General features: G+C 44.9%; 1 protein-coding gene across 1 annotated transcript in view; it reads right to left on the reverse strand.

Moving 5' to 3' along the window:
• The window catches only part of LOC142286848 (ATP-binding cassette sub-family C member 2-like), a 106002-nt gene that overhangs the window by 46621 nt on the left and 32042 nt on the right, over window positions 1–27339 (reverse strand). The window contains exons 8-15 of the mRNA XM_075333399.1: window positions 25442–25579; window positions 14715–14861; window positions 9785–9869; window positions 9628–9694; window positions 5991–6117; window positions 3956–4132; window positions 2315–2482; window positions 721–901 (exon numbers count right to left, since the gene is read on the reverse strand). Of these exons, the coding sequence (XP_075189514.1) occupies window positions 721–901; window positions 2315–2482; window positions 3956–4132; window positions 5991–6117; window positions 9628–9694; window positions 9785–9869; window positions 14715–14861; window positions 25442–25579 (1090 nt within the window). The remainder of the gene's footprint in view (window positions 1–720; window positions 902–2314; window positions 2483–3955; window positions 4133–5990; window positions 6118–9627; window positions 9695–9784; window positions 9870–14714; window positions 14862–25441; window positions 25580–27339) is intronic.

Raw genomic sequence — 27339 nt, forward strand, 5'->3', positions numbered from 1 at the left:
GTTGATGGTTTTGCAAGATTCCAAAATACAGTTTGTTTACTGAAGAGGAGAAGAGAGAAGAGCAGCTAACTGCTGTATAGAAATGAATGGAAAGGAGAGATGACTTGAATGTTAAGAGTTAACTTCTCTTCTGGAATATATCTATTGCACACACGCCCACTAGGATCTGGGCGGGCACTGGTGACCAAGCTCCATGGAAACTAGTTGTACACTGTGAAAGATAAAAGCGCTTATTCCATGAGAATTCTGACTTGCTTTTTCTGTCTGATAATAACTTGCTTATTTTCATGCTGCCTAACTAAACAATTTAATACCTTGAGAATACTCCTTTTAAAGAAAATATTGACCAAAAATGCTACTGTCTATATAGCCTCTTCTGATGCACAAGATAAAGGAAACTACACTCTGCACAATACATTATGCTGCAAAACTTGCATCCGTGCTGTATCCTCTTTTATGTAGGAAGAGGTAAAAAATAAATCTAGGGGAAAAAAAAGGAATAAAAATATACAGAATATGGATACAATTCCTTTATAGAAACAAGAATACAGCCTTTAATATTCCACAAAGGGTTAATATAAAAAAAAAAAAAAAAAAAAAAAAAAAGAATCAGACTGTATTAAGGGGGCCTCATTATTAAACGCCAATCTCAATCTTGGTTTGTGATACAAGAGAACATTTATTGAGACATTTTATTGTAGAAAAATAGCAAATACTTACAGGTTATCTCATCAAAACTTTCTTTACTTGTTCCAGATGCAGTTATCATATCGGCAAAGTTTTGTCGGGTAGAGACTAGCTCGGCGTATGTCCCCACCTGACCTATTCTCCCATCTTCCATCACAACAATGAGGTCCACTAGAGGGAGGACAGTCAGGCTGTGCGTCACCAGGATCCTGGTCTGCGGGCAAAAACACTAAAAATCAATCATCCAATAAATAGAACCCATTACCAGGTCAAAGTGAACAGATTTTGCTTTTATTTTTTCCTACTGAACTCTTGACTATGCAGTTTTTTTTCTATTTAATTCACCATATAGTTCCCGAGATATGGGAATCTTTATTTATTGTCTTTACTAAGGGGGCGAGGCTCATAGGTTCCTCAGGGGCGTGTTTTTAGGCTGCTCTGCTTAATTACAGTGAGCAACTACCACTTAGTAAAGACCATAAAAGCTCTAAATAAAAAGACCAATATCACTGGAACCCTATGGTAGATTTAAAGAGGTTGTCCACTACTTTTACACTGATGGCCTACCCTTAGAATAGGTTCAAGGGGACCTAGGTCACGCTATTGGGTCCCCCTGAACCTCTGAATCACCAAGATTGAAGGGTTAAGTGCTATTTAGAGGTGTCTTTACCTTTTTGTATGTCTCTCACACTGGTCACTTTATTAGTTAGACTACATATATGCACAGTGGCACTTTATCTTTACCCCAGCATCTGATTTTGTGCTAGCACATGTTGTGTTGTCTATATATTTACATGGTGAATCTTGGGATCAGGGTATTAGTCATACATCCCATGCAATTGTCTGTCCCTCTACAATGTTTCCCTCTGGTGAAAGTTGTGTTTAGTGGTGCTTATTGCTTGGTGCAGTTGTGGAGTGGACCCCTATTATGTTGTTCTTCCTTCATGCTCTTGTTTTTCTCCAGAATTTATTATTGTCTTTTCCTTTGTGTGTGCTGTGTGACAGAGATTTGGTTTTCCCTTGTCTATCTTTTTTTGTGGTTTCAAAAATACTCCTGTCTCCCACTGCCCCCAGGGAGGGATGAATCAGATCAGGACTGGTCAGGAGCAGGGCCAGTAAGGAGACTCAGGCCTCTCCACCATTAGGAGTATCCCTGAAAAAAGGGGTAGCACAGGGCCCCCTAACTTGAGGGACAACTTAGGAGCACAGGTTCCCCCCCTATCCCAAAGTCATCATTACAACATAATGTCCTGAGAAAATAGCAGACTATTGAGTCACAAGGCTAAAAGTCTTGTCACGTGCGATCCAGATGTGAAGTTCTGATTGATTCTACATAAAAATATATGTCATATGATGTGTTATCTTTTGATCTGTAATTGTTTTAAAGTTAATGACAAATTTGATAAATCGTCAAGAACTACAGCGCCACCTACAGGTTAAATAAGAGTAAACTTGGGAACAAAAGTACGGAAATACAAAATATACAAAGATAGAAACTCTTATTTTGTTAATAATATTACACAAATGACCTGTCAAATGAACTATGTGATGATGTGTAATATTTACTACTGTGTTCAGTCTTCCATAATATGTGCATTCATGAATCACTTGAAGCATACATTTATACCTTATTTTTCAAAAGTCCATTATGTCCAATGGCTTTATCAAATAAATGCTTTCCCACATGCACATCGACGGCAGATAAAGGGTCGTCCAGCAGGTAGATGTCTGCGTTATTATATACAGCTCGTGCCAGGCTGACCCGCTGCTTCTGGCCACCACTTAGGTTGACACCCTGCAGGCAAAAAGATACACACAGATAGACAGACGGCACCCACAGACATGGCACTTTAATATTGACAATCTATACTAAAAAAAAAACAAAAGAAAAAACCCAAAAGTGGTAGAAGTCTCTTACTGAATAAAAACAAGGTTTATTGATATTGTGAGAGGCGGGAATTTTTTGGGTTGATGTTTACTATTTACCAAAATATTGCCTTGAGATATATACTTGTACAAAAATACAACTTCCGCTATCATCTTTTACATTGATATTGTTTTTGTTATTGTCCTAACATACATTTATTGTGGTGAGAGATTGTTAACACTGGCCTCAACAGCACACATTATTGTCCTAACATACATTTATTGTGGTGAGAGATTGTTAACACTGGCCTCAACAGCACACACCTGACCTTTTGTGTATTCTGTACCTTATTGTTAACTTTGCTGCACAGATCGAGACAAGATGAGCAGTCATCTCAATATCTTAAAAAGGTGCGTCAAGGCAATGACAGCTTTACTTTACTGTTGGAAGAATGGAAAATATAGAATGTAGTATTCTGCCTAATAAAGCTGTATACGCAACTCATTTTGTCACTTTCTCATCTTTCGAAGAAGGGTCTGGAATCTAAAAACGGTCCAAAAAATACATATAGATTTCTTTCTTGGCTTGTTCCTAGGGTTATTTGCAGAGCTGATTCAGAAAATTGTATGAACAGAACCACTAAGCTCTAGTTTCTTACATCTGGTTGAACTTATAAAGTTTAAGGGGTACTTTACACGTTGTGACATCGCTAGCATCGGCTAGCGATGTCCACTGCGATAGTACCCGCCCCCGTTGCACATGCGATATCTGGTGAATGCTGCCGTAGCAAACATTATCGCTACGGCAGCTTCACACGCACTTACCTGGTCGGCGACGTCGCGGTGACTGCCGAACAATCCCTCCTTCAAGGGGGAGTGCGTCACAATAACCGTGACCCCAGCAATATATCAGTAGCGATGTCGCAACGTGTAAAGTACCCCTTAGTCTTCGCACTAAAAATCTGTTCTGCAAAAAGTTGCGACTTTTTTTTACTTTTTTTTTTTTAAAAAAAAAGCAAAAGAGATAATACAAGATCCAAAATTTGAAGTAAGTAGATTTTAATGTACTACATATTTCTTTGATTAATAATATTTATATGGTGCCAAAATAAATGTTTCCTTCTTGCTTAAAAGAATGTTCAGTATCACCAAAAGTAGAAAAGATTGGGTAAAACTGGTGCCATTTTTTGGAATCAGCTGGGTCAAATATACCCATAAACAGGTCTAACATGTAAGGCACCCAAATGTGTACAATCTGTGACATATCTCTGGCAATTAACTTTTCTTAGCTGCCATGATATTTAAAAACCCCATTATATACAAATAATGAAAGCACATTAGTCGATTTTTTGTTACTAGATATATCCATCACAAAGCATTGCGATAAAGAAGTCTCGCTCACCCTCTCGCCAATCTCAGTTTGGTCTCCGTGTGGTAAGAGCTCCAAGTCCGGCAGAAGAGCGCACGCTTCTAGAACACTCTCATAAAATGCCTTATTCAGGGGCTGACCAAAGAGGATGTTCTCCTGAAATAATGCGTTCTGGATCCACGCTTGTTGTGACACATAGGCTACTGAACCCTAATTGTTAAACAAAAAAAATTAAAAAAAAAATCAGCATATTACAATTACTAGGGGGCTTTAAGACATCACTGATCTATTTGCGCTAGAGGTCTTAGGAGAAATTCTCCTGCTTTGGGCTGATGAGGAGCAAAAACCTCAAAATACAAGTCTGAAATAAGCGGTTTATATCTTAACTTAAGGCTCTTTAAAAGGGATCTGTCTCTAGTTTTTGCTACCACGTACGAGTGCAGCATGATGCAAGGGCAAGGAAGGGACCCTGAGCTGCTTGCTGCAGTTTTGATAAAATCACAGTTTTATCTCTTGCAGATCTAGCAGTTTTTTGAATGTTGAGCTCTCTATAACCCTGATCATACCACCAATTAACAATTTTTTGTATATACACTGTGCACACAGAAAGCTGTCAATAGGTGCTATGGCCAGGGTTATACAGAGCTCATGAATATGGGCCTACTTTTTCTAACATGTGACAGTGGTAAAGAGCTCACTGATACCAGCGCAGCCCTGTAATAGGAAACACCAGTGTAATAATTCAGTTCATGACATTTCATCCTCCTAAATATTCCACCATCACCTGTGAGTAACATTACTGACGAGCAGAAGAAACCAAAGAAAGTCAGTAGAAGAAGTGGAGACCTCGTAAGTTACAGAGTGGGGGACCGAGTGCTGAGGAGCAGAGGGTAGAAATTCACCAACTGCAGAGTCCAAACCTCCTATAGTATTAACATCAGCACAAACACTGCGCCCGCCGGAAGCTTCATGGCCGAACAGCTGCCGCCGCCGTACATCACCAAGCACAATGTCGAGTGTCGGATGAAGTGGTGTAAAGCAGCCACCACTGAAATATAAAGCAATGGATCAATATATACATGCTCTGCGGAGTCACGGATCATTCGTCTATTTGGCATCTGATGGATGCATCTGGGTTTGGTGAATGCCGGGAAAACGTCAGCTGAATTGTGTCAGATGTAAAGTATGGTGGAAGTGGGATAGAGCTATGGAGGTCTTTATCAGGGACTCACCTCGGCCCCTTAAGGGGGCTTTACACGCAATGACATTGCTAATGAGATGTCTTTGGGGTCACGGAATTCGTGACGCACATCCGACCTAGTTAGCGACGTCGTTGCGTGTGACAGCTAGAAATGACCGTTAACGATCAAAATTACTCACCTAATCGTTGTTTGTCAACACGTCGCTCTAATCCCAAATATCGTTGCTGTTGCAGGACGCAGGTTGTTCATCGTTCCTGCGGCAGCACACATCGCTATGTGTGACACCACAGGAACGAGGAACACCACCGTACCTGCGGCCGCCGGCAATGAGGAAGGAAGGAGGTGGGCGGGATGTTATAGCCGTTCATCTCCGCCCCTCCACTTCTATTGGGCGGCCAATTAGTGACGCCGCACGAACCGCCCCCTTATAAAGGAAGCGGTTCACCGGCCACAGCGTCGTCGCTAGGAAGGTAAGTCCGTGTGACGGGGCCTAGCGATGTTGTGCACCACGGGCAGCGATTTGCCCGTGACGCACAACCGACGGGGGCGGGTGCTTTCACCAGCGACATCGCTAGGGATATCGCTGCGTGTAAAGAAGCCTTTAGTGCATATGAAGGGAAATGCTAATGCTTCGGTGTACACAAGATTTTGGACAATTGCAGCTTCCAGCTTTGTGGGAACAGTTTGGGGATGGCACTTTTAACTTCCCCATGACTGTGCACAAAGTCCAAAGTTTGGAATAACAGACGGTAACTAAAAGGATTTTTACAATAAATTACATTTCATTTTTTATCCCAGTCATAAACTTCAAGCAAAGTGTGTGATATCCTCGTTACACAGGAAAGGAACGTAAAAGGTAGACTTACTTGTCTCTGAACAGATCCTTCTAGTGTATACATCTCCCCGAAGATTGCAGATAGTAAGGACGATTTTCCAGACCCAACCTGGCCAACAACAGCGACCAAGGCTCCTTCAGGAATCTTAATATGAAGACTGAAATGGGGGGAAAAAAAAAACTACATTATGTCTCAGTTCTCAGGAATTAATGGGGTTCTCTGATGCCTCTCACCTCCACATTGGGAGGTATTGGGCATTGATGATGTTGTGCAGACGGGAGCCAGGACGTGTGCACACCGCCTAATCATATGAATAGGACAGGCTCCAGATATCTCTAACATTTTCAACAGGTTATTACAATTTTGCCAAAGAAAATCTGATCACTGAGTAATGAAGAGTTACAGAATTTTCCTGTATACTTTCTGTGTGAATTGAAGACTGTTTTGAAGATCTCTGTTTGCTGTCATCTAAAAGGAACCTGTCACACAGAGATTTTCACTAAACATTGTGAACCGTCGTGGCGGCATCGGGTCCTGTTCACATTGCAGATTCTCTCTGCCTGAGAGATTCTCTGGTGTCTGGGATCAACACAGATAGACTTGGGCATCGACTTGCTGTCTGCTGATTCACAGTCAGGCTAGCAAGAGTTAGGCGAGCTTTGCACGTTGCGACATCGCAAGCCGATGCTGCAATGTCGCACGCGATAGTCCCCGCCCCCGTCGCAGGTACGATATTGTGTGATAGCTGGCGTAGCGAAAATTATCGCTAAGCCAGCTTCACATGCACTCACCTGCCCTGCGACCGTCGCTCTGGCCGGCGACCCGCCTCCTTCCTAAGGGGGCGGGTCGTGCGGCATCATAGCGACGTCACACGGCAGGCGGCCAATAGCGGCGGAGGGGCGGAGATGAGCAGGATGTAAACATCCCGCCCACCTCCTTCCTTTTGCATATCCTACGGGAGCCGCGGTGACGCCGGTAGGAGATGTTCCTCGCTCCTGCAGCTTCACACACAGCGATGCGTGCTGCCGCAGGAGCGAGGAACAACATCGGACCGTAGCGTCAGCGTAATTATGGATTACGCCGACGCTGTACCGATGATACAATTACGACGAGTTTGCGCTCGTTAATCGTATCATCTAGGCTTTACACACTACGATGTCGCATGCGATGCCGGATGTGTGTCACTTTCAATTTGACCCCACCGACATCGCACCTGCGATGTCATAGTGTGCAAAGCCCGCCTTAATCTCTGCTGTTCTGCTTGCTCCTTTGCTCACATGTTGTAGAGAGGCCTATGAAATACACCCCCTCTTATTTATGCTAGATGAAACCTTCCACCCATGCCAGTTATACTTTATTCTATGTTGGTCTGTGAGATGTAGTGTCCCAGACTTACTGGTGAAATTTGTGTTCATTGCTTGGTGTCTTTGTGGAGTTTACCCTTGTAGTTTTGTAGCTTCCTTCCTGCTCTTGTTTTTCCTCCTGAAGTTACGGTAATATCTGCTAGTCTGCTTGTTTGCTCTTTTTGATCAACTGTTGTGAGGGAGCCTATCATATCCGCTCCCCGCCTATATATACTGGCTGGGTCCTTCCTCCTATGCCAGCTATAGCTTCTCAGTTATCAGTTGCTTGTAGCTCTAGTTGCATTGTGCGGTTGTGGAGTTTACCTCATGTGACATTTGTTGCTTCTTTCCTATTCTTGTTTTCCTCCTGAATCTCTAATAGTCCTATCCTGTGTGTCAGAGTTTTGGTTTTCCGTTGTTTATCTTCAGATGTGTTTAACATCACACTCCTGCCCCATCTGTCCCTGGTGTGAGGGGGAGATCAGCGTAGTACTGGTCAGGAGCAGGGCCAAGAATGGGACTCAGGTATCTACAACATCAAAAGTATGAAATGCAGGAGAAAATTGAGTAAAAAAATGCACATCCATAAACGATGTTCAATAGAAAATTACAAAAGTTTATTAAAAACAATATTAAAACAAGAATCCACAACCAAAATTTTAATATTTTTTAATCTTGTTATTAATAAACTTTTGCAATTTCCTATTGAATATTGTTTACTGACGTGCATTTTTTTACTCCATCTTCTCCTGCATTTCATTAATTGTTCTGGTGTTATGCTCTGTATATATCATCTTAATTATTTTGCATGGCATTTATCTTAGCCATGCTTGTTTGGAATTTTGTTTTGAACATCAGGAGTATCCCTGAGGTTTGGGATAGCATAGGGCCCCCTAGCATGAGGGACAGCATAGAGGCCTTTATCCCTCATTATCCAACAAGTCACATCGTGACAGAATATTTAAAGTTCACTTCTAGTGGATAAAAATCTCTCCCGCTTACGTGATGATCGGCAACACCTATACAAAATCTAAGAGATCCCCTGAAAATAAGCCCTAGCACATCTTTTTGAGACAAGAATTAAAAGAGGTTGCATACATGTGTGTGTTGTGTGTGTGTGTGTGTATAACATACAGTGTATATAGCATTCACATTTATAAATCCTAGATGTACAGATGAGTTATCATAGGTGTTAAAAATATCAGCAATCGCCAATGAACGAGCTAAATGCTGTTCATTCATTGGTTGATGGGATTGTTTATGGTGGAACAAAATTGCTGGTTCTCAGCAGCTCATCACCCAATGCAAACTACAGAAGTCTTGCTAATAACATCATACTTTAGGACACAGATTAATCTATAATGATCGCTCTGTGCCCATAATTGGTACTGATCCTGTGTAAAGAGGCAGAGAAACAAGAAGTGAATGACTTCAATATTGTCGAAATTGCACTTATTTAATGGTCTGGCCTTAGCGCATGTAGATGTATCCTAAATGATTGAGTGTGGTGGTGTAATATGTGAGCATTTAGGGCCTTACTTTAAACTTGTGCCCTGACCCTAAGGCTATGTGCACACGAAGGTTTTTGGGGCAGTCATGTAATGTGTGTGCTGAACTCACTGCACGCTGCTCATTCACTTCTGTATACACTGAGCTCTTGTGCTCCCCCTAATGGTGACCACAGGCAAACAAAAGAATAACTTTTTTAGGATTTGTAGCTCTGTATTAGAAAACTGAAACTCAGACCACACTAAGGATAAGCAGCATTAACTGATGGGCATAGAATAAGACAGTATTAAGTGTTAGACAGTTATTACAGAGCACACCACCCTTTCTCTTAGGCTGGGGCCACAAGGGGACAACTGCGATCCTTGCATGACACTCGGGTCACGCTGGCAGCACAGCGGTAGCCGAGAGTCAAGCGAGCATCACTGCGATTGAGGTCCGATCATGCGATCGGACCTCAGCTGCGGGGGGCGGGCCGGCATTGAGGAGAGGCGGGCAGGCGCTGCGGAGGGGAGGGAGGGATTTATCTCCCTCTCTCCTCCGTTGCCAGCTATTGCCATTCTTGCTCTGAACTCGCGGTACACCGGTGTAATGCGAGTGCAGTGCGATTTTTCTCTCGCCCCCTAGACTTGAATGGGTACGAGAGAAACAAGACTCGTATTACACTCGCAGCATGCTGTGACTGTTTTCTCGGTCCGATTAGGGCTGAGAAAATAATCGCTCATGTGTGCGGGCCCATAGAGTAATATTGGTCTGAGTGGAATGCGATAAAACATTCCACTCGCTTCGATTTTCATGCCGTGTGTCTTAGGCCTTACTCTTTTAGAATGGAGGCTCCACTTGTTTCCCACTGGAAGGATGCACCGAGGAATCCAACAGCGTGATCTGTACTCGTGATAAAACGCAGAACAAAATGTGTTAGTAAAATCACCATTAAATTACATTTTTATTTGTTATTTTTTTGTTTCCACTTACTTCCTTTGTAGTTTGTTTCAATATTTTCAGGAGTGAGTTCTTCACCGCAAAGAAAATGTTGTAGGCGATTTAGAGAAACTCGAGTCTAGAAAAGGAACCAGAAAAGTGGAAGGGTTTACATGTAGCGGCTGGTACGTTCCTTATCCTTTCAGCAGTGATTACATTTTACATAGGGTCTGTTCACACTGTGCCTATTTCCGGTGGTTAAAATGTCCATTTCTTAAGCAGAAAACACTTCCGGAATCACTCCTTTTCTCTGGTATTTTGGAATTCTGCAGCATCTAAATTTTTTTTTTTGCTCTTTGTGGTAACTTCATGATTGCATTTTTTATTTTATTTTCAACATTTTTTGAGCAGCTTTTTATTGGGGTTTTTTTGGACATTTTTGAAATCCAATAATAGAGAAAAAAACACTAATATTCTTGGAAGCAAAAATGCTGACAAAATGTTGAAAAACAACGGGGCAACTTTTAGCCTTCCCATTGACTTCTATGGTAAAGTGTGGAGCATCTTCCTAGCGGAAAACACCAGAAAAATGGACGTGTCACTTCTTTGCTTAGCTCCATTAAAAGCATGAACATACAAATGAATAGGAAGAGAATTTTGATTGATTCGCTTTTTCATCTTTTTTTTACTAAGTGGTCATGGCCACAAAAAAAGCAGAAAAGAAGGGAATTTTGTTTACTTACCGTAAATTCCTTTTCTTCTAGCTCCTATTGGGAGACCCAGACAATTGGGTGTATAGCTTCTGCCTCCGGAGGCCACACAAAGTATTACACTTTAAAAAGTGTAACCCCTCCCCTCTGCCTATACACCCCCCCCGTGCATCACGGGCTCCTCAGTTTTGGTGCAAAAGCAGGAAGGAGGAAACTTATAAATTGGTCTAAGGTAAATTCAATCCGAAGGATGTTCGGAGAACTGAAAACCATGAACCAAAAGAACAATTCAACATGAACAACATGTGTACACAAAAGAACAACGCCCGAAGGGAACAGGGGCGGGTGCTGGGTCTCCCAATAGGAGCTAGAAGAAAAGGAATTTACGGTAAGTAAACAAAATTCCCTTCTTCTTTGTCGCTCCATTGGGAGACCCAGACAATTGGGACGTCCAAAAGCAGTCCCTGGGTGGGTAAAAGAATACCCTGATAAAAAGAGCCAACAACGGCCCTCCTCTTACAGGTGGGCAACCGCCGCCTGAAGGACTAGCCTACCTAGACTGGCATCCGCCGAAGCATAGGTATGCACCTGATAGTGTTTCGTGAAAGTGTGCAGACTAGACCAGGTAGCTGCCTGACACACCTGCTGAGCCGTCGCCCGGTGCCGCAATGCCCAGGACGCACCCACGGCTCTGGTAGAATGGGCTTTCAGCCCTGAAGGAATCGGAAGCCCAGAAGAACGGTAGGCTTCAAAAATCGGTTCCTTGATCCACCGAGCCAAGGTTGACTTGGAAGCCTGCGACCCCTTACGCTGGCCAGCGACAAGGACAAAGAGCGCATCAGAACGGCGCAGTGGCGCCGTGCGAGACACGTAGATCCGGAGTGCTCTCACTAGATCTAACAAATGCAAATCCTTTTCACATTGCTGAATTGGATGAGGGCAAAATGAAGGTAAGGAGATATCCTGATTGAGATGAAAAGGGGACACCACTTTGGGGAGAAAGTCCGGGACCGGACGCAGAACCACCTTATCCTGGTGAAATACCAGGAAGGGGGCTTTGCATGACAGCGCTGCAAGCTCTGACACTCTTCGGAGTGATGTAACTGCCACTAGAAATGCCACCTTCTGCGAAAGACGTGATAGAGAGACATCCCGCAGCGGCTCAAAAGGTGGTTTCTGAAGAGCCCGTAGAACCCTGTTGAGATCCCAGGGTTCCAGCGGACGCTTGTAAGGTGGAACTATGTGGCAAGCTCCCTGCAGGAACGTGCGGACCTGCGGAAGCCTGGCTAGACGCTTTTGTAAAAACACGGAAAGCGCCGAGACTTGTCCCTTGAGAGACCCGAGAGACAAACCCTTGTCCATTCCGGATTGAAGGAAGGAAAGAAACGTGGGTAAGGCAAACGGCCAGGGGGTAAACCCCTTATCAGAGCACCAGGCTAAGAAGATCCTCCAAGCCCTGTGACAGATCTTGGCTGACGTTGGTTTCCTGGCCTGTCTCATAGTGGCAATGACCTCTTGAGATAACCCTGAGGACGCTAGGAGCCAGGACTCAATGGCCACACAGTCAGGTTGAGGGCCGCAGAATTCAGATGGAAAAATGGCCCTTGAGACAGCAAGTCTGGTCGGTCTGGGAGCGCCCACGGTTGACCCACCGTGAGGTGCCACAGGTCCGGGTACCACGACCTCCTCGGCCAGTCTGGAGCGACGAGGATGGCGCGGCGGCAGTCGGACCTGATCTTGCGCAACACTCTGGGCAGCATTGTCAGAGGAGGGAATACATAAGGCAGTCGAAACTGCAACCAATCCTGAACTAAGGCGTCCGCCGCCAGAGCTCTGTGATCCTGAGACCGTGCCATGAATGCCGGGACTTTGTTGTTGTGCCGAGACGCCATGAGATCGACGTCCGGCGTTCCCCAGCGGCAACAGATCTCTTGAAACACGTCCGGGTGAAGAGACCATTCCCCTGCGTCCATGCCCTGGCGACTGAGAAAGTCTGCTTCCCAGTTTTCTACGCCTGGGATGTGAACCGCGGAGATGGGTGGAGGCTGTGGCCTTTGCCCACAGCAGAATCCGCCGAACTTCTTGGAAGGCTTGACGACTGCGAGTGCCGCCCTGGTGGTTGATGTACGCGACCGCCGTGGCGTTGTCCGACTGTATGCGGATCTGCCTGCCCTCCAGCCACCGATGGAACGCTTTTAGGGCTAGATACACTGCCCTTATCTCCAGAACATTGATCTGAAGGGAGGACTCTGTCGGAGACCAGGTTCCCTGAGCCTTGTGGTGGAGAAAAACCGCTCCCCACCCTGACAGACTCGCGTCCGTCGTGACCACAGCCCAGGATGGGGGCAGGAAAGATTTTCCCTTCGACAGGGAAGTGGGAAGAAGCCACCACTGAAGAGAGGTCTTGGCTGCCAGAGAAAGAGAGACGTTCCTGTCTAAGGACGTCGACCTCTTGTCCCATTTGCGGAGAATGTCCCATTGGAGTGGACGCAGATGAAACTGCGCAAAGGGAACTGCCTCCATTGCTGCCACCATCTTCCCCAGGAAGTGCATGAGGCGCCTCAAGGGGTGTGACTGGGCCCGAAGGAGAGATTGCACCCCTGTTTGCAGCGAACGCTGTTTGTCCAGCGGTAGCTTGACTATCGCTGAGAGAGTATGAAACTCCATCCCGAGGTAAGTCAGTTGGTGTTCTCCTCCTCGGCTGGCCGTCCAGCTCCGTCCACTCCTCCAGTGCCGTTGCCTGCGCTACGCACCCTGCCAGAAGTCCTCCACCGGCAGAATGTGCTTAAAACATGGCTGTCGGCGTTCACAGGGGAGGAGGGAGCTGTGGGCTTAACTACAAAAGTGCGGGAATCTGGTGCCCCAGAGTGATTAGTGAGGGGGGCGGAGGACTGCTCCAGCCCTCACTGTCGGCGTCAGACCGACCGTCCCGCCCTTCCCCCTGACTGGCAGGCCCGGGGGCGGGAGTTTAAGGCACTAGGCCGCAAAAGCCGGGGACTAAAGTTAAAACCGCGGCCGGCAAGCAGGCGCGGTCGGCGCGGTAGTCCCGGTCTCATACCAACACCGCAGTCGCTGCAGCGTCTGAGGTCAAGGTGCTCCATGCACCGTCCCCAAGGGGACACAGAGTACCTGTAGATGCAGGGTCCTGTCCCTGATGATACTCCGTCTCCTGTCCGTCAGAATCCCACAGGGGCTGCGGATGGAGCCCGGTCCCAGTGCCTGGATGACCGGATAGGATCCCACTTCTCCCAGAGCCCCTAAGGGATGGGGAAGGAAAACGGCATGTGGCTCCGGCCTGTGTACCCGCAATGGGTACCTCAACCTTAACAACACCGCCGACTTAGTGGGGTGAGAAGGGAGCATGCCGGGAGCCCTGTTAGGGCCCTCTTTTCTTCCATCCGATATAATCAGCAGCTGCTGCTGACTAAAATGGGAGCATGAGTGCATGTGTGCCTCCTTCAACACAAAGCATAAAACTGAGGAGCCCGTGATGCACGGGGGGGTGTATAGGCAGAGGGGAGGGGTTACACTTTTTAAAGTGTAATACTTTGTGTGGCCTCCGGAGGCAGAAGCTATACACCCAATTGTCTGGGTCTCCCAATGGAGCGACAAAGAAAGACAGTGTGAACATACCCTTAGGGGTACTTTGCACGTTGCGGCAATCGCTACTGCGATATCGCCGGGGTCAAATCGAAAGTGATGCACATTCGGCGCCGGTAACGATGTCGCAACGTGTAAAGCCTAGATGCGCCGATAAACGATCGCAAAAGCGTCGTAAATCGGTGATCTGTGTAGTGTCGGTCATTTTCATAATATCGCTGCAGTGACAGGTACGATGTTGTTCCTCGTTCCTGCGGCGCACACATCACTGTGTTTGAAGCCGCAGAAGCGAGGAACATCTCCTTACCTGCCTCCACCGGCTATGCGGAAGGAAGGAGGTGGGCGGGATGTTTATGTCCCGTTCATCTCCGCCCCTCCGCTTCTATTGGCCGCCTGCCGTGTGACGTCGCTGTGACACCGCACGACCCGCCCCCTTAGGAAGGAGGCGGGTCGCCGGCCAGAGCGACGTCGCAGGGCAGGTAAGTGCATGTGAAGCTGCCGTAGCGATAACGTTCGCTACGGCAGCTATCACAAGATATCGCATGTGCGACGGGGGCGGGTACTATCACGCTCGGCATCGCTATCATCGGCTAACGATGTCGCAGTGTCCAAAGTACCCTTTAGTGTAAAACCTATTGCATACAGATAAGAAAGGCGTACAGCAGTGTAATTACCTGAACCACCGAGGAGATCACTGTGGGCAAATCAAACAATGGAAGCCGCAGGATATTAAATAACGATATTGTGGTAAAAACCTTGGAAGCCGTCAGGATATTTGCTTCATCAATTAAGAAATATACTCCAAATGTAGCAATGGAAACCTAAACAAAAAAAAGGATTGGAAATTACACATCTTGTCCAAAATGATTAATGGGCATTCAGAATTCAATGGGAAGCGAGCACAGTCAGCAGAAGCGGAGGAAGGGCCCAATATGCAAAGGAGGAGGCGAAACGTTGCACCGAACTCTTGGCCAAACCAAGGGTGCAACGAAGGCTTCTCATTTGTACAACCCCTGGCAAAAATTATGGAATCACCTGGCTCTGAGGATGTTTATTCAGTTGTTTACTTTGTTTAAAAAAGCAGATCACAGACATGGCACCAAACTAAAGTCATTTCAAATAGCAACTTTGTGTCTTTAACAAACACTAAAAAAAAAAATCATGAAAACATAAAGTGCAAGCTAGTAACGGTTACTTTTCAAGACCAAACAGGGGGAAAAAAATTATGGAATCACTCAATTATGAGGAAAAATTTATGGAATCGCCCTGTAAATTTTCATTCTCAAAACTAACACCTGCATCAAATAAGATCTGCTCATTAGTCTGCATCTAAAAAGGAGTGAACACACTTTGGAGAGCTGTTGCACCAAGTGGACTGACATGAATCAAGGCTCCAACACGAGAGATGTCAATAAAAACAAAGGAGAGGATTATCAAACTCTGAAAAGAGGGTAAATCATCATGCAATGCTGCAAAAGATGTTGGTTGTTCACAGTCAGCTGTGTCTAAAATCTGGACCAAATACAAACAACATGGGAAGGTTGTTAAAGGCAAACATACTAGTAGACCAAGGAAGACATCAAAGCGTCAAGACAGGAAACTTAAAGCAAGATGTCTCCAGTCTCCAAAACAAGAAATGCACAACAAAACCAATGAGGAATGAATGAGAGGAAACTGGAGTTAATGTCTGTGACCGAACTCTAAGAAACCGCCTAAAGGAAATGGGATTTACATACAGAAAAGCTAAACAATAAAAAGATGACTGTCTGAAGAGAACATGTAAATTTCCACAGTCATTGATGATATGGGGCTGCATGTCAGGTAAAGGCACTGGGGAGATGGCTGTCATTACATCTTCAATAAATGCCCAAGTTTACATTGAAATTTTGGACACTTTAATTATCCCATCAATTGAAAGGATGTTTGGGGATGATGAAATCATTTATCAAGATGATAATGCATCCTGCCATAGAGAAAAAACTGTGAAAACATTCATTAGGTCAATAACATGGCCTGCAAATAGTCCGGATCTCAATCCAATTGAAAATATTTGGTGGAAGTTGAAGAAAATAGTCCATGACAAGGCTCCAACTTGCAAAGCTGATTTGGCAACAGCAATCAGAGAAAGTTGGAGCCAGATTGATGAAGAGCACTGTTTGTCACTCATTAAGTCCATGCCTAAGAGACTGCAAGCTGTTATAAAAGCCAGAGGTGTTGCAACAAAATACTAGTGATGTTTTGGAGTGTTCTTTTGTTTGTTTTTCATGATTCCATATTTTTTTCTTCATAATTGGAGTGATTACATATTTTTTTCCCCCCTGTTTGGTCTTGAAAAATATCCGTTACTGGATAGCACATTATGTTTTCATGATGTTTTTTAGTGTTTCTTAAAGCCAGAAAGTTGCCATTTGAAATTACTTTAGTTTTGGGCCATGTCTGTGATTTGCTTTTTTTAAACAAAAGTAAACAACTGAATGAACAGTCTCAGAGCCAGGTGAGTCCATAATTTTTGACAGGGGTTGTATATGAGTTAAAAATAATTTTCTCAGGCACTATACCAGTAACATGTACAGTACTAGTATGATTGTTGCAGGGGCTAAGTCCCCTGTAACACTGTATAGCCCATTTATAGGGAATCTATCACCAGGTTTTTGCTCCCCCATCTGAGAGCAGAAATGCAGCAGGGACTAAAACTTAACTTTTACTAGTAAATAGATAAAATCAGTAATAATAATAATAGTAAGGTGCTTGTGCATAAATTGTGCAAACAACAACAAAATGCCACATGGCAGCGCATAGGCTTGATCTCACCCAAGCTTCAGCCATGGGCTGGACTGCACCTCGGTCCCAAGGTGAGAGGTCACAGGCCAGAAGGATCAGGTGGACAGGTATACTACAAACCCTGTCGTGCCCCGTGAATGAACTTCCGCCCTGACAAGGGCAGCACCCAAATAGAATGTCTGCCCCGCAACCAAAAAACAAACAATTCCTCCCAACGCGTTTCCCTCTCAGTAATGAGAGTTCCTCAGGGGAGACGGAGGAAAAAATTGGGAGAGATCGACCTGCAGTGGCAGGGATCAGCACAGGCCAACAAGGTGATGGACCTATGTGTGCTAGGCAAATGGTGGCGCTCAGTCTCTGATAGAACTCATGCCTTTATACACCCTTAAACAACGTAATGCCCCACATCTGTGCAAAAAGCCATACTTACTGCGAGCATGATGTAATCCGTTAGTCACCACCATGCCGGCGTCTGAGATCACTGCCAAAGCGACAGGTACCGCCCCCCTGCGTTCCAGGTTGGAGCGCATCGCGCCCAGATTGCACGCAGTCACAGACTGCATACAACAGTGCATAACGCGTATTTCCGCGCTCCACACTGGGACGCAGAAGAACCAATAGGAACCCTGCAAGGGAGCCCTCCCACAATCAGATATCATTCTGGGAAATCCAGACCGGAAGTCAGCGCAGATCCATCAACTGACGGCTAAGTTCACCAATCAGAGATGAAGCATCGGAAAAGGTCATTTCCGGTTATACTGACAGGAGCGTCCCTAGTGATATGTAAATAGGTCACAGTGGACCATACCCAAATCCCGGACATAGCGACCAAAACGGGAAAGCCGCTCGGTGTGCATACATCCTAGCAGCAGGCATGATTAACCCCATAGAGGGCGGTCATGCACAAAAGTGTAAAGCACAGATTGCAGTGGTCGCCAATGGTAACCAGCGACCAGAAGGCACAGTGGTGCCCATAGAAATCATGGAAAAAGGACGCACAATAAGCATGCCTGCCATATAATAGACAAACAGACAGGAGGGAGGGGAAGGGGAAAGGAGAAGACTGCCACAACATTTGTGAATAGAAACATGCAGGTGAAACACAAATATGAACAACATAGTAAGACACCATAATAAAAGGGAGAACAAGTAAGGAGAAATATCTATCCTTATTATATCCATAACTGGACCTAATCATAATAAAGAGAAGCCCAGCTAAAATGCAGGCTCCCTAAAGACCCCTGTCATCTTATAATAAAGAAGGGCCAAAATAGTGGGCTAGAAAGATTTTTGGTTAAAAGGCAAGGCTAAACCTTCCACACGAGCAGATCAGCCAGCGGCCAAACGGAGACCTAGCAAATAAAGCAGCCATAGTTGATTTGATAATTGAGGCCATCAGGATGGCAGGTTTTAAGACGAAAGATCATCCTGGCCTCTTTTTGTATTAAGACACGATCCAAATTACCACCTCTGGAGGACATTTTGACTTTGAGAATACCCATAAATTCGATGGCTTCCTTGTTAGAACTGTGACGTGTATTCATGTGCCTAGCAATAGGGGTGTCACGATCATTTCTGATGTCCCCCATGTGTTCGTCAATACGTCTACGGAATTCACGCACAGTTTTGCCCACATATTATAACCCACAATGACACGTGGCAAGGTACACCACCCCCTTCGTTTTGCAGTTGATGAATTCCCTAATAGTCAGGGACTCACCCGTAGAGGTACTGGCGTATTCCTTACCTATCTTGACGTTTTTACAGGCAACACATGACCCACACTTAAAACAACCAGATGGTTTACCTGGAAGCCAAGTGGTTTCCACACTAGGGGGTACCAAGTGGCTGTGAGTCAACCGATCACCCAGCGAGCGATTCTTACGGAATGTGATCGCCAGTTGAGGTTTGATGCAGTCAGCAATGTCTATGTCCATTCCAAGGATACCCCAATGTCGCTCAAGTATTCTTCTGATGGTTGGGACACCTTTAGTGTATGTGGTGATAAGTCTCACAACACCCCCCTCATCATTTTGTCTAGATTGAGGGAATAAGAGTCTTGTTCGGTCCTGATCAAGGGAAAACTTATAGGCTTGTTTAAGGACCCGATCAGGATACCCCTTCTCCACGAAGCGGGACCTCAAGTCAGCAGCTTTAGCCACAAATTCACTCCGATCAGAGCAGTTCCTTCTCAGACGAAGGTATTGTCCCTTAGGGATACCCCGCCTGAGAGGCAATGGGTGATGACTGTCCCATCTGAGGAGTGAATTTGTGGCAGTAGGCTTCCTGTAAATCGTAGTCCCGAGCCTGCCATCAGGATCCACTGACACCAATAGATCCAAAAAAGGTAAGCTCACAGGATGGATGACAGAAGTGAAGGTTAGTCCCAAGGGGTTCATATTCAAGTTGTTAACAAATTCAATGAATGTCTCAAGGGGACCCCTCCACAAAACAAAAACGTCATCAATAAAATGGACCCACAGGTCAATCATATTGGTAAATGATGACATAGACTCTTCAAACACAATGGTGTCCTCCCACCAGCCCAGGAACAAGTTGGCGTAACAGGGAACACAGGGGCTCCCCATGGCCGTGGCCCTGAGCTGGTGGTAGGTGGAGCCATCGAACAGAAAAAAGTTGTTGTGTAAAACAAATTCCAGCAAGGAAATAACCAACCTATTATGGGCCTCAAATTGTTTGCCCCTAGTGGCCAGAAAAAATTTGACGGCCTCAACACCCCGATCATGTGGGATGGACGAATAAAGTGTTTCCACATCAATGCTCGCCAAAAACGCGTTGGGACCAACCGTAATGTCCTCAATCCTACTGATGAAATCTAGACTGTCACAAATGTAAGAAGGTAAAGATGTTACAAACGGGTTAAGGATCTTATCTAAGTATACTCCCACGTTTTGTGCGATATTACCAACACCAGAAACAATCGGTCTCCCCCTAAGGGGGTTAACCCCCTTATGGATCTTAGGGAGGGTATAGAAGGTAGACATCAAGGGGTGGTCCGGCAACATAAACGTAGATTCCTCCTTACTGATTAACCCCTCGATCTCAGCCCTATTCAGTAAGTCCCTAAGACAGTTTTTCGCAGTTATGATAGGATTACCAGAGATTTTACGGTAAGTGTTAGCATCCTTCAGGATGTTCAAACAAACATCACGATAATCGATCGCATTCATGACCACTATATTTCCCCCCTTATCGGAGGGCTTTATAGTGATAGTGGCATCCTTTTCTAAGTCACAGAGTGCTCGCATTTCAGTCCTAGATAAATTGTTCCTTTCCTCCTGTAGAGATGTTGTACCCATCATGCTCAATTGGGTTTTGGTCAGAGCAAGAACCTCTTTGGTCACCTGGCTGAGGAAGATATCTATAGCAGAAACATCATTAAGATTAGGTGGCATTTTGGTGCTGGGATTTTTTAGAGTGGTGAAGGGACCTTTACCAGTAATAGATGTAGTAGGTTCATCCAATCCCGCCAACAGCCTGACATCATCCAGCATATCCATCGGTATATCCAGACCCATGCAGATTTTATTGTCTTTTTGCCTAAAACACTTCTTCCAACGCAGTTTGCGAACAAACAAATTGAGGTCCTTAATAAAGTCGAATGTCGAAAAATCACTAGTAGGGACAAACGACAACCCCTTACTAAGGACCACCATTTCAATATGATTTAGGGATCTATCAGATAGGTTGATAACCTGGGTACCTAATCTTTGTTTCCCTTGCGACTTCTGAGAAAGTAATTGCGGTCTAAAAAAGAGGAAGAAGAGTTGTTGGAATTGTTCGTCTGAGCTGATGGATATGCTGGATGTTCAGTCCTCTGGGGTCCCCTACGATAGCATCTACCCCTATACTGTGGACGAAAAGGAGGGCCCCTCCCCTCTGTGTCCGAGCCCTCAGCCTCAGTGGAGGACAAGTCTGATTCCCGCTCCCTAGATGCCGGACCCTCACTTGGAAAAATCTGATAAACCTTATTATCCTTGAAGTCTTGGAGATCACGTTTAAACTGCTTATGTTTTCTCTCTTTTAAATGAAACTGAAATTTCTCAATAGAATTTTTTAAGGTGTTTTCCTTCACAGAAAAATCAGTCTCGTTTTGATAAGTTTTTGTGACCTCAATTTGTTCTTTAAGCTTATTATTAATTGCTTCAAGGTTATTTTTTTCCTCTGTAAGCAAGATTTTCATAAGTCTGAGAGAGCTGGCTGTAGCCTCCTTCTCCCAGGCACTCATCAACTGAGGAGACCGGCACCTCGCAGCTGGTATGAGGTTAATGCGTAGACCCCTAGGGACAATGCCACTCTTTATGTAATTATCAAGACTCTGCACCTCCCACCAGCTAGTGATCTGCTCCTTATATGTCTTAGTAACCTCCTTAAAGGCTGCTGTATAGGAAGGGATATACTTTTTTTGGATAAAGTCTCTTTCAGAAAAAATATCCTTGGCCTCCGTAAGCCAACTCGCCGTATCCGGTCCAGTGGAAAGGAAGCCGGCCATACCAAAAAATAGTACAGGAAGTATAACAGCTGGTCTGCTAAGCAGAAAATGTAATGCCCAATAGTCCAAAAAGTAACAGAAATGCAGCAGGGACTAAAACTTAACTTTTACTAGTAAATAGATAAAATCAGTAATAATAATAATAGTAAGGTGCTTGTGCATAAATTGTGCAAACAACAACAAAATGCCACATGGCAGCGCATAGGCTTGATCTCACCCAAGCTTCAGCCATAGGCTGGACTGCACATCGGTCCCAAGGTGAGAGGTCACAGGCCGGAAGGATCAGGTGGACAGGTATACTACAAACTCTGTCGTGCCCCGTGAATGAACTTCTGCCCTGACAAGGGCAGCACCCAAATAGAATGTCTGCCCCGCAACCAAAAAACAAACAATTCCTCCCGACGTGTTTCCCTCTCAGTAATGAGAGTTCCTCAGGGGAGACGGAGGAAAAAATTGGGAGAGATCGACCTGCAGTGGCAGGGATCAGCATAGGCCAACAAGGTGATGGACCTATGTGTGCTAGGCAAATGGTGGCGCTCAGTCTCTGATAGAACTCATGCCTTTATACACCCTTAAACAACGTAATGCCCCACATCTGTGCAAAAAGCCATACTTACTGCGAGCATGATGGAATCTGTTAGTCACCACCATGCCGGCGTCTCTTTATTATGATTAGGTCCAGTTATGGATATAATAAGGATAGATATTTCTCCTTACTTGTTCTCCCTTTTATTATGGTGTCTTACTATGTTGTTCATATGTGTTTCACCTGCATGTTTCTATTCACAAATGTTGTGGCAGTCTTCTCCTTTCCCCTTCCCCTCCCTCCTGTCTGTTTGTCTATTATATGGCAGGCATGCTTATTGTGCGTCCTTTTTGCATGATTTCTATGGGCACCACTGTGCCTTCTGGTCGCTGGTCACCATTGGCAACCACTGCAATCTGTGCTTTACACTTTTGTGCATGACCGCCCTCTATGGGGTTAATCATGCCTGCTGCTAGGATGTATGCACACCGAGCGGCTTTCCCGTTTCGGTCGCTATGTCCGGGATTTGGGTATGGTCCACTGTGACCTATTTACATATCACTAGGGACGCTCCTGTCAGTATAACCGGAAATGACCTTTTCCGATGCTTCATCTCTGATTGGTGAACTTAGCCGTCAGTTGATGGATCTGCGCTGACTTCCGGTCTGGATTTCCCAGAATGATATCTGATTGTGGGAGGGCTCCCTTGCAGGGTTCCTATTGGTTCTTCTGCGTCCCAGTGTGGAGCGCGGAAATACGCGTTATGCACTGTTGTATGCAGTCTGTGACTGCGTGCAATCTGGGCGCGATGCGCTCCAACCTGGAACGCAGGGGGGCGGTACCTGTCGCTTTGGCAGTGATCTCAGACGCCGGCATGGTGGTGACTAACGGATTCCATCATGCTCGCAGTAAGTATGGCTTTTTGCACAGATGTGGGGCATTACGTTGTTTAAGGGTGTATAAAGGCATGAGTTCTATCAGAGACTGAGCGCCACCATTTGCCTAGCACACATAGGTCCATCACCTTGTTGGCCTGTGCTGATCCCTGCCACTGCAGGTCGATCTCTCCCAATTTTTTCCTCCGTCTCCCCTGAGGAACTCTCATTACTGAGAGGGAAACGCGTTGGGAGGAATTGTTTGTTTTTTGGTTGCGGGGCAGACATTCTATTTGGGTGCTGCCCTTGTCAGGGCGGAAGTTCATTCACGGGGCACGACAGGGTTTGTAGTATACCTGTCCACCTGATCCTTCTGGCCTGTGACCTCTCACCTTGGGACCGAGGTGCAGTCCAGCCCATGGCTGAAGCTTGGGTGAGATCAAGCCTATGCGCTGCCATGTGGCATTTTGTTGTTGTTTGCACAATTTATGCACAAGCACCTTACTATTATTATTATTACTGATTTTATCTATTTACTAGTAAAAGTTAAGTTTTAGTCCCTGCTGCATTTCTGTTACTTTTTGGACTATTGGGCATTACATTTTCTGCTTAGCAGACCTGCTGTTATACTCCCATCTGAGAGCAGCATAATGTAGAGCCAGAGACCCTGATTCCAGCGATGTGTCACTTACTGAGCTGTTTGCTGTCATTTTGATTAAATCAATGTTTTCTCTGCTGCAGATCTACCAGTTATACAGAGCTCATGAATATGCTGGACTACCTGGCAGCAGGCCACATAGTCCTTTAATGATAATCTCCTGGTGATTAATCAGTGATTTTATGAAAACCACACTAAGCAGCTCAGTAAGTGACACATCGCTGGAATCAGGGTCTCTGTTTCTACATTATGCTGCTCTCAGATTAGGTGTTAAAAACCTGCTGATAGATTCCCTTTAAAATGCATTTTGGGTGCGATTTTTTAAAAGGAGTTAGAGGAAGAATCAGGCTGTATTGAACAATGGGTATCTAGTGCGGGGTCAGCTCCTGATCCAGCTCCATACAAACGCAACCAACATGTACGGTGTAGGTCAGGATGGTGTTTAAGGGGTTATCCAATGAACATTTATCACCTATCCACAGAAGTAAAAATATATGGTCCGTTCCACCAAACGGGAGGGGGGGTGGAGGGGGGGTGGGGGGGGTCCCAAATTCCCATGAGAACGTAGTAGTGCCATATGTGATCACTGCTACTAGAGAGAGTAGATGAAGCAGTAGTCACTCATGTGCAATACTGCAAAATTCACAAGGGTACCATGAGATCCTGTCTTTGTAATTAGGGGGTTCTTATCTGTCAAGGAGATAAATATTATTGGTGGGATAACCCCTTTGAAGGATGGAATTCTAGCGGTCTGTGGCTGCTAGAGTTGCTGCAAGCAGGTTTCTTTTTTAGATTCTGAAAAATAAAGATATAGTACTTTTTTCTACCTGAAAATTTCCCTACATGTGAATCGAATACACTCTTCTACAATCATACGATAATTGAGAAAATGTGATAATCTGGTGACTCACAGTCCCCATTAATGCTGGATTAAGGGAACTCTACTGTATAAATCAGTGACCCTTATATAATAGATGTAGCGTCTTATGGTTTTTATTACACGGCACAGAAGACAACGGCATCTTACCAGGAGTGAGCACTAGTATATATATTATTAGTGCTCACTTCAGTTATCCTATTCAGTAATATGAAGTTTTTTTCTGAATGTGAACACAGCTCCGCCCCTTTCGACCATGTTTTTTCCATCTCCTATATAAGCAAGTCCTTGGTTACCCCTCTCCACACACAGCAGTTTTTAATTGCAATGAGATGACACACAGTTAAGGGAGTGTTACATGCAGCGATATCGCTAGCAATATCGCTGGTGAAAGCACCCGCCCCTGTCGTTTGTGCATCACGGGCAAATCGCTGCCCGTGGCGCACAATATCGTTAGGAGCCGTCACATGGACTTACCTGCCTAGCGACGTCGCTGTGGCCGGCAAACCGCCTCCTTTCTAAGGGGGCGGTTCGTGCGGCATCACAGCGGCGTCACTAAGCGGCCGCCCAATAGAAGCGGAGGGGCGGAGATGAGTGGAAAGTAACATCCCACCCACCTCCTTTCTTCCTCATTTCCAGCGGCCGCAGGTAAGCTGTAGTTCGTCGTTCCCGAGGTGTCACACGCAGTGATGTGTGCTGCCTTGGGAACGATGAACAACCTGCGACCTCAAAAATCAATAATTTTTTAAAAAGGAACGACGTGTCAACGATGGACGATTTGGTGAGTATTTTCCATCGTTAACGGTCGTTCGTGCGTTTCACACGCAACGACGTCGCTAGCGATGCCGGATGTGCGTCATGGAATCAGTGACCCCGGCGATATACCGTTAGATACGTCGCTGCGTGTGATGGGGCCTTTAGGGTCATAGAGCTAGGGACCCCAATAAAGAGATATACCTTGGCGAGGTTTTGGGGCTCAGTTACATTGATCAATGCAATTGCTAAATATCTCCTTTTTTCTTATATTCATGGCAGGTATGCATTTCATTATTCACACTTTCAAGTTAGCAAGTGGCATTTTTCCATGTATGTTTCAATAATTTTCAATATGCTTAAGGAATTATACTGTTATCAAAGTTTGATGTGCAGCCTTTATCCTTAGGTATCTTACCAGGAACGGGATACAGGTTAAGGTCAGCATGGAGAACGTGGTCAAGTAACCCGAAGATTTCAGCACTTCCATTTCACGTTCCCGAATATCAACCACTTTCCTTTGGTAAGAAGGTTCCCAGGCGTAAAGCTTCAATATCTGCAAGAATTCAACGGCGGAATAGATTTATTATAGAATATAACTGCTATTGGATTTTATTCATTCGTTACTCCTTCCTAGTTGTATCAGGAACGTACATCAGTAGATTTGTGCAGCAAAGTAGTAGATATTGTCTTAGCTACTGTATTACAGGTAAAGAACCCTGGTAAAAAGTATGTATTAAATGGACTGGTCACCACCTGGACAACCCTTTTTCAAATGAAAAATGCCTTATACTCACCTCCCATACTGGCACCAATCCAGCAATGTCGGTGCCACGTCTCCCAAGGCTCATCTGACATTTTTATGCTACGTGAGCCCTGGGTCCAATTTGCAGCTGCTAGTGATTCACTGGAATGTCACTTATTGTTTGTCCGGGAAAGTGAGAGTGCAGCAGACCAATAGCAGCCTATGATTGTTAAAGAGGCTATCCCCTACTTTTACATTGATAGCCTATCCTTAGGATAAGTCATCAATGTCTGATCGGCTGAGGTCCGACAACCCACACCCCTGCCGATCAGCTGTTCTTGGTACCATTGGCAGGAGCAGGCAGCCGGAATGCTCAGTTTCGGAGCTGCCCCATCTTCTGATAGAGGCCATGGCAGAGTTCTGCACAATCGCCTCCTATTGATTAGAATGAGAGGCGATGTGCAGTACCCAGCCACTATCAGAAGACGGAGCAGCTCTAGAACTGAGCATTTCCGGCCCCCTGCTGCTGCCTCCGGGCCGAGAGCAGCTGATTTCCAGGGGCGTGGGGTGTCGGACCCCAGTCAATCAGACATTGATGGCCAACAATGTTAAAGTAGTGTACAATCCCTTTAAAGTTTCATCAAGAATAAAGAAAATTTACTGTCTTGTGCCACATATAGGTAGATAGGCAGCAACTGTGTAAGCTGGAGTTTGAACCATGAAATAGACTAAGGCTGTGTCCACACTTTGCGTCGACCTAGAAGCATGTCAAAACGCACCCTCTGGCAGTAATTGATTTTGCTAAAGTTGCTTTTGACCACAAAATAGCGCTAAAAACACATGCGTATTTACCGCGTTTTTGCCGTGTTTTTAGCGCTTTTTACATCCTTTTCTATTGCGTTTTGAAAGATGCGTTTTGAACATAAAGATAAAATTTTAACAGTCAAAAACAATGAAAAAAATGGAAAAAAAAGAAAAATATAATTAATGAAATAATTACGAAAATAGATATATTTTTTTATAATTTTAGCGGTTTAATACTATTTAGCGGTAATATAGCAATAAATTAATATTTTTCCTTAATATAATTTTCAGACTATGTGTGTGTGTAAAGGGACATATTATTCCATTAGTTTAATGTCAGAAAAGCACGCGTTGTGGAAATCCAAAAAGCAGTGTTTCTGCACCTAAAAAGCAGGAAAAACGCTGGAATTTGGATATTTCTTGCTTTTTGCTACTTCTCATTGACTTCAATGTTACCAAAACGCAGCCCAAATGGCAAAAACAATTGACATGCTGCTTCTTTGAACGCATGGTTTTTGCCACAAAATATGCAAATTAAACGCAGCGTTTAGAAACGCAAAGTGCGGACAGGAAATCCCAATTCTCCATAGACTTTGCTGGAAAATCAAAATGCATGCCTTTTGGCATGAAAACGCTGCAGTTCAAAACGGACCTAAAAAGCAGCTGAAACGCAGGTGACAACGCAAAGTGCGGACATAACCTTAAGAAGGTTGTTCACTACTCGGACAACCGCTTCTCAATCACCATATTTCCCCCGTGCAAAATCA

The sequence above is a fragment of the Anomaloglossus baeobatrachus genome, chromosome 2 (genome assembly GCF_048569485.1).
Source record: "Anomaloglossus baeobatrachus isolate aAnoBae1 chromosome 2, aAnoBae1.hap1, whole genome shotgun sequence".
Classification (NCBI taxonomy): domain Eukaryota; kingdom Metazoa; phylum Chordata; class Amphibia; order Anura; family Aromobatidae; genus Anomaloglossus; species Anomaloglossus baeobatrachus.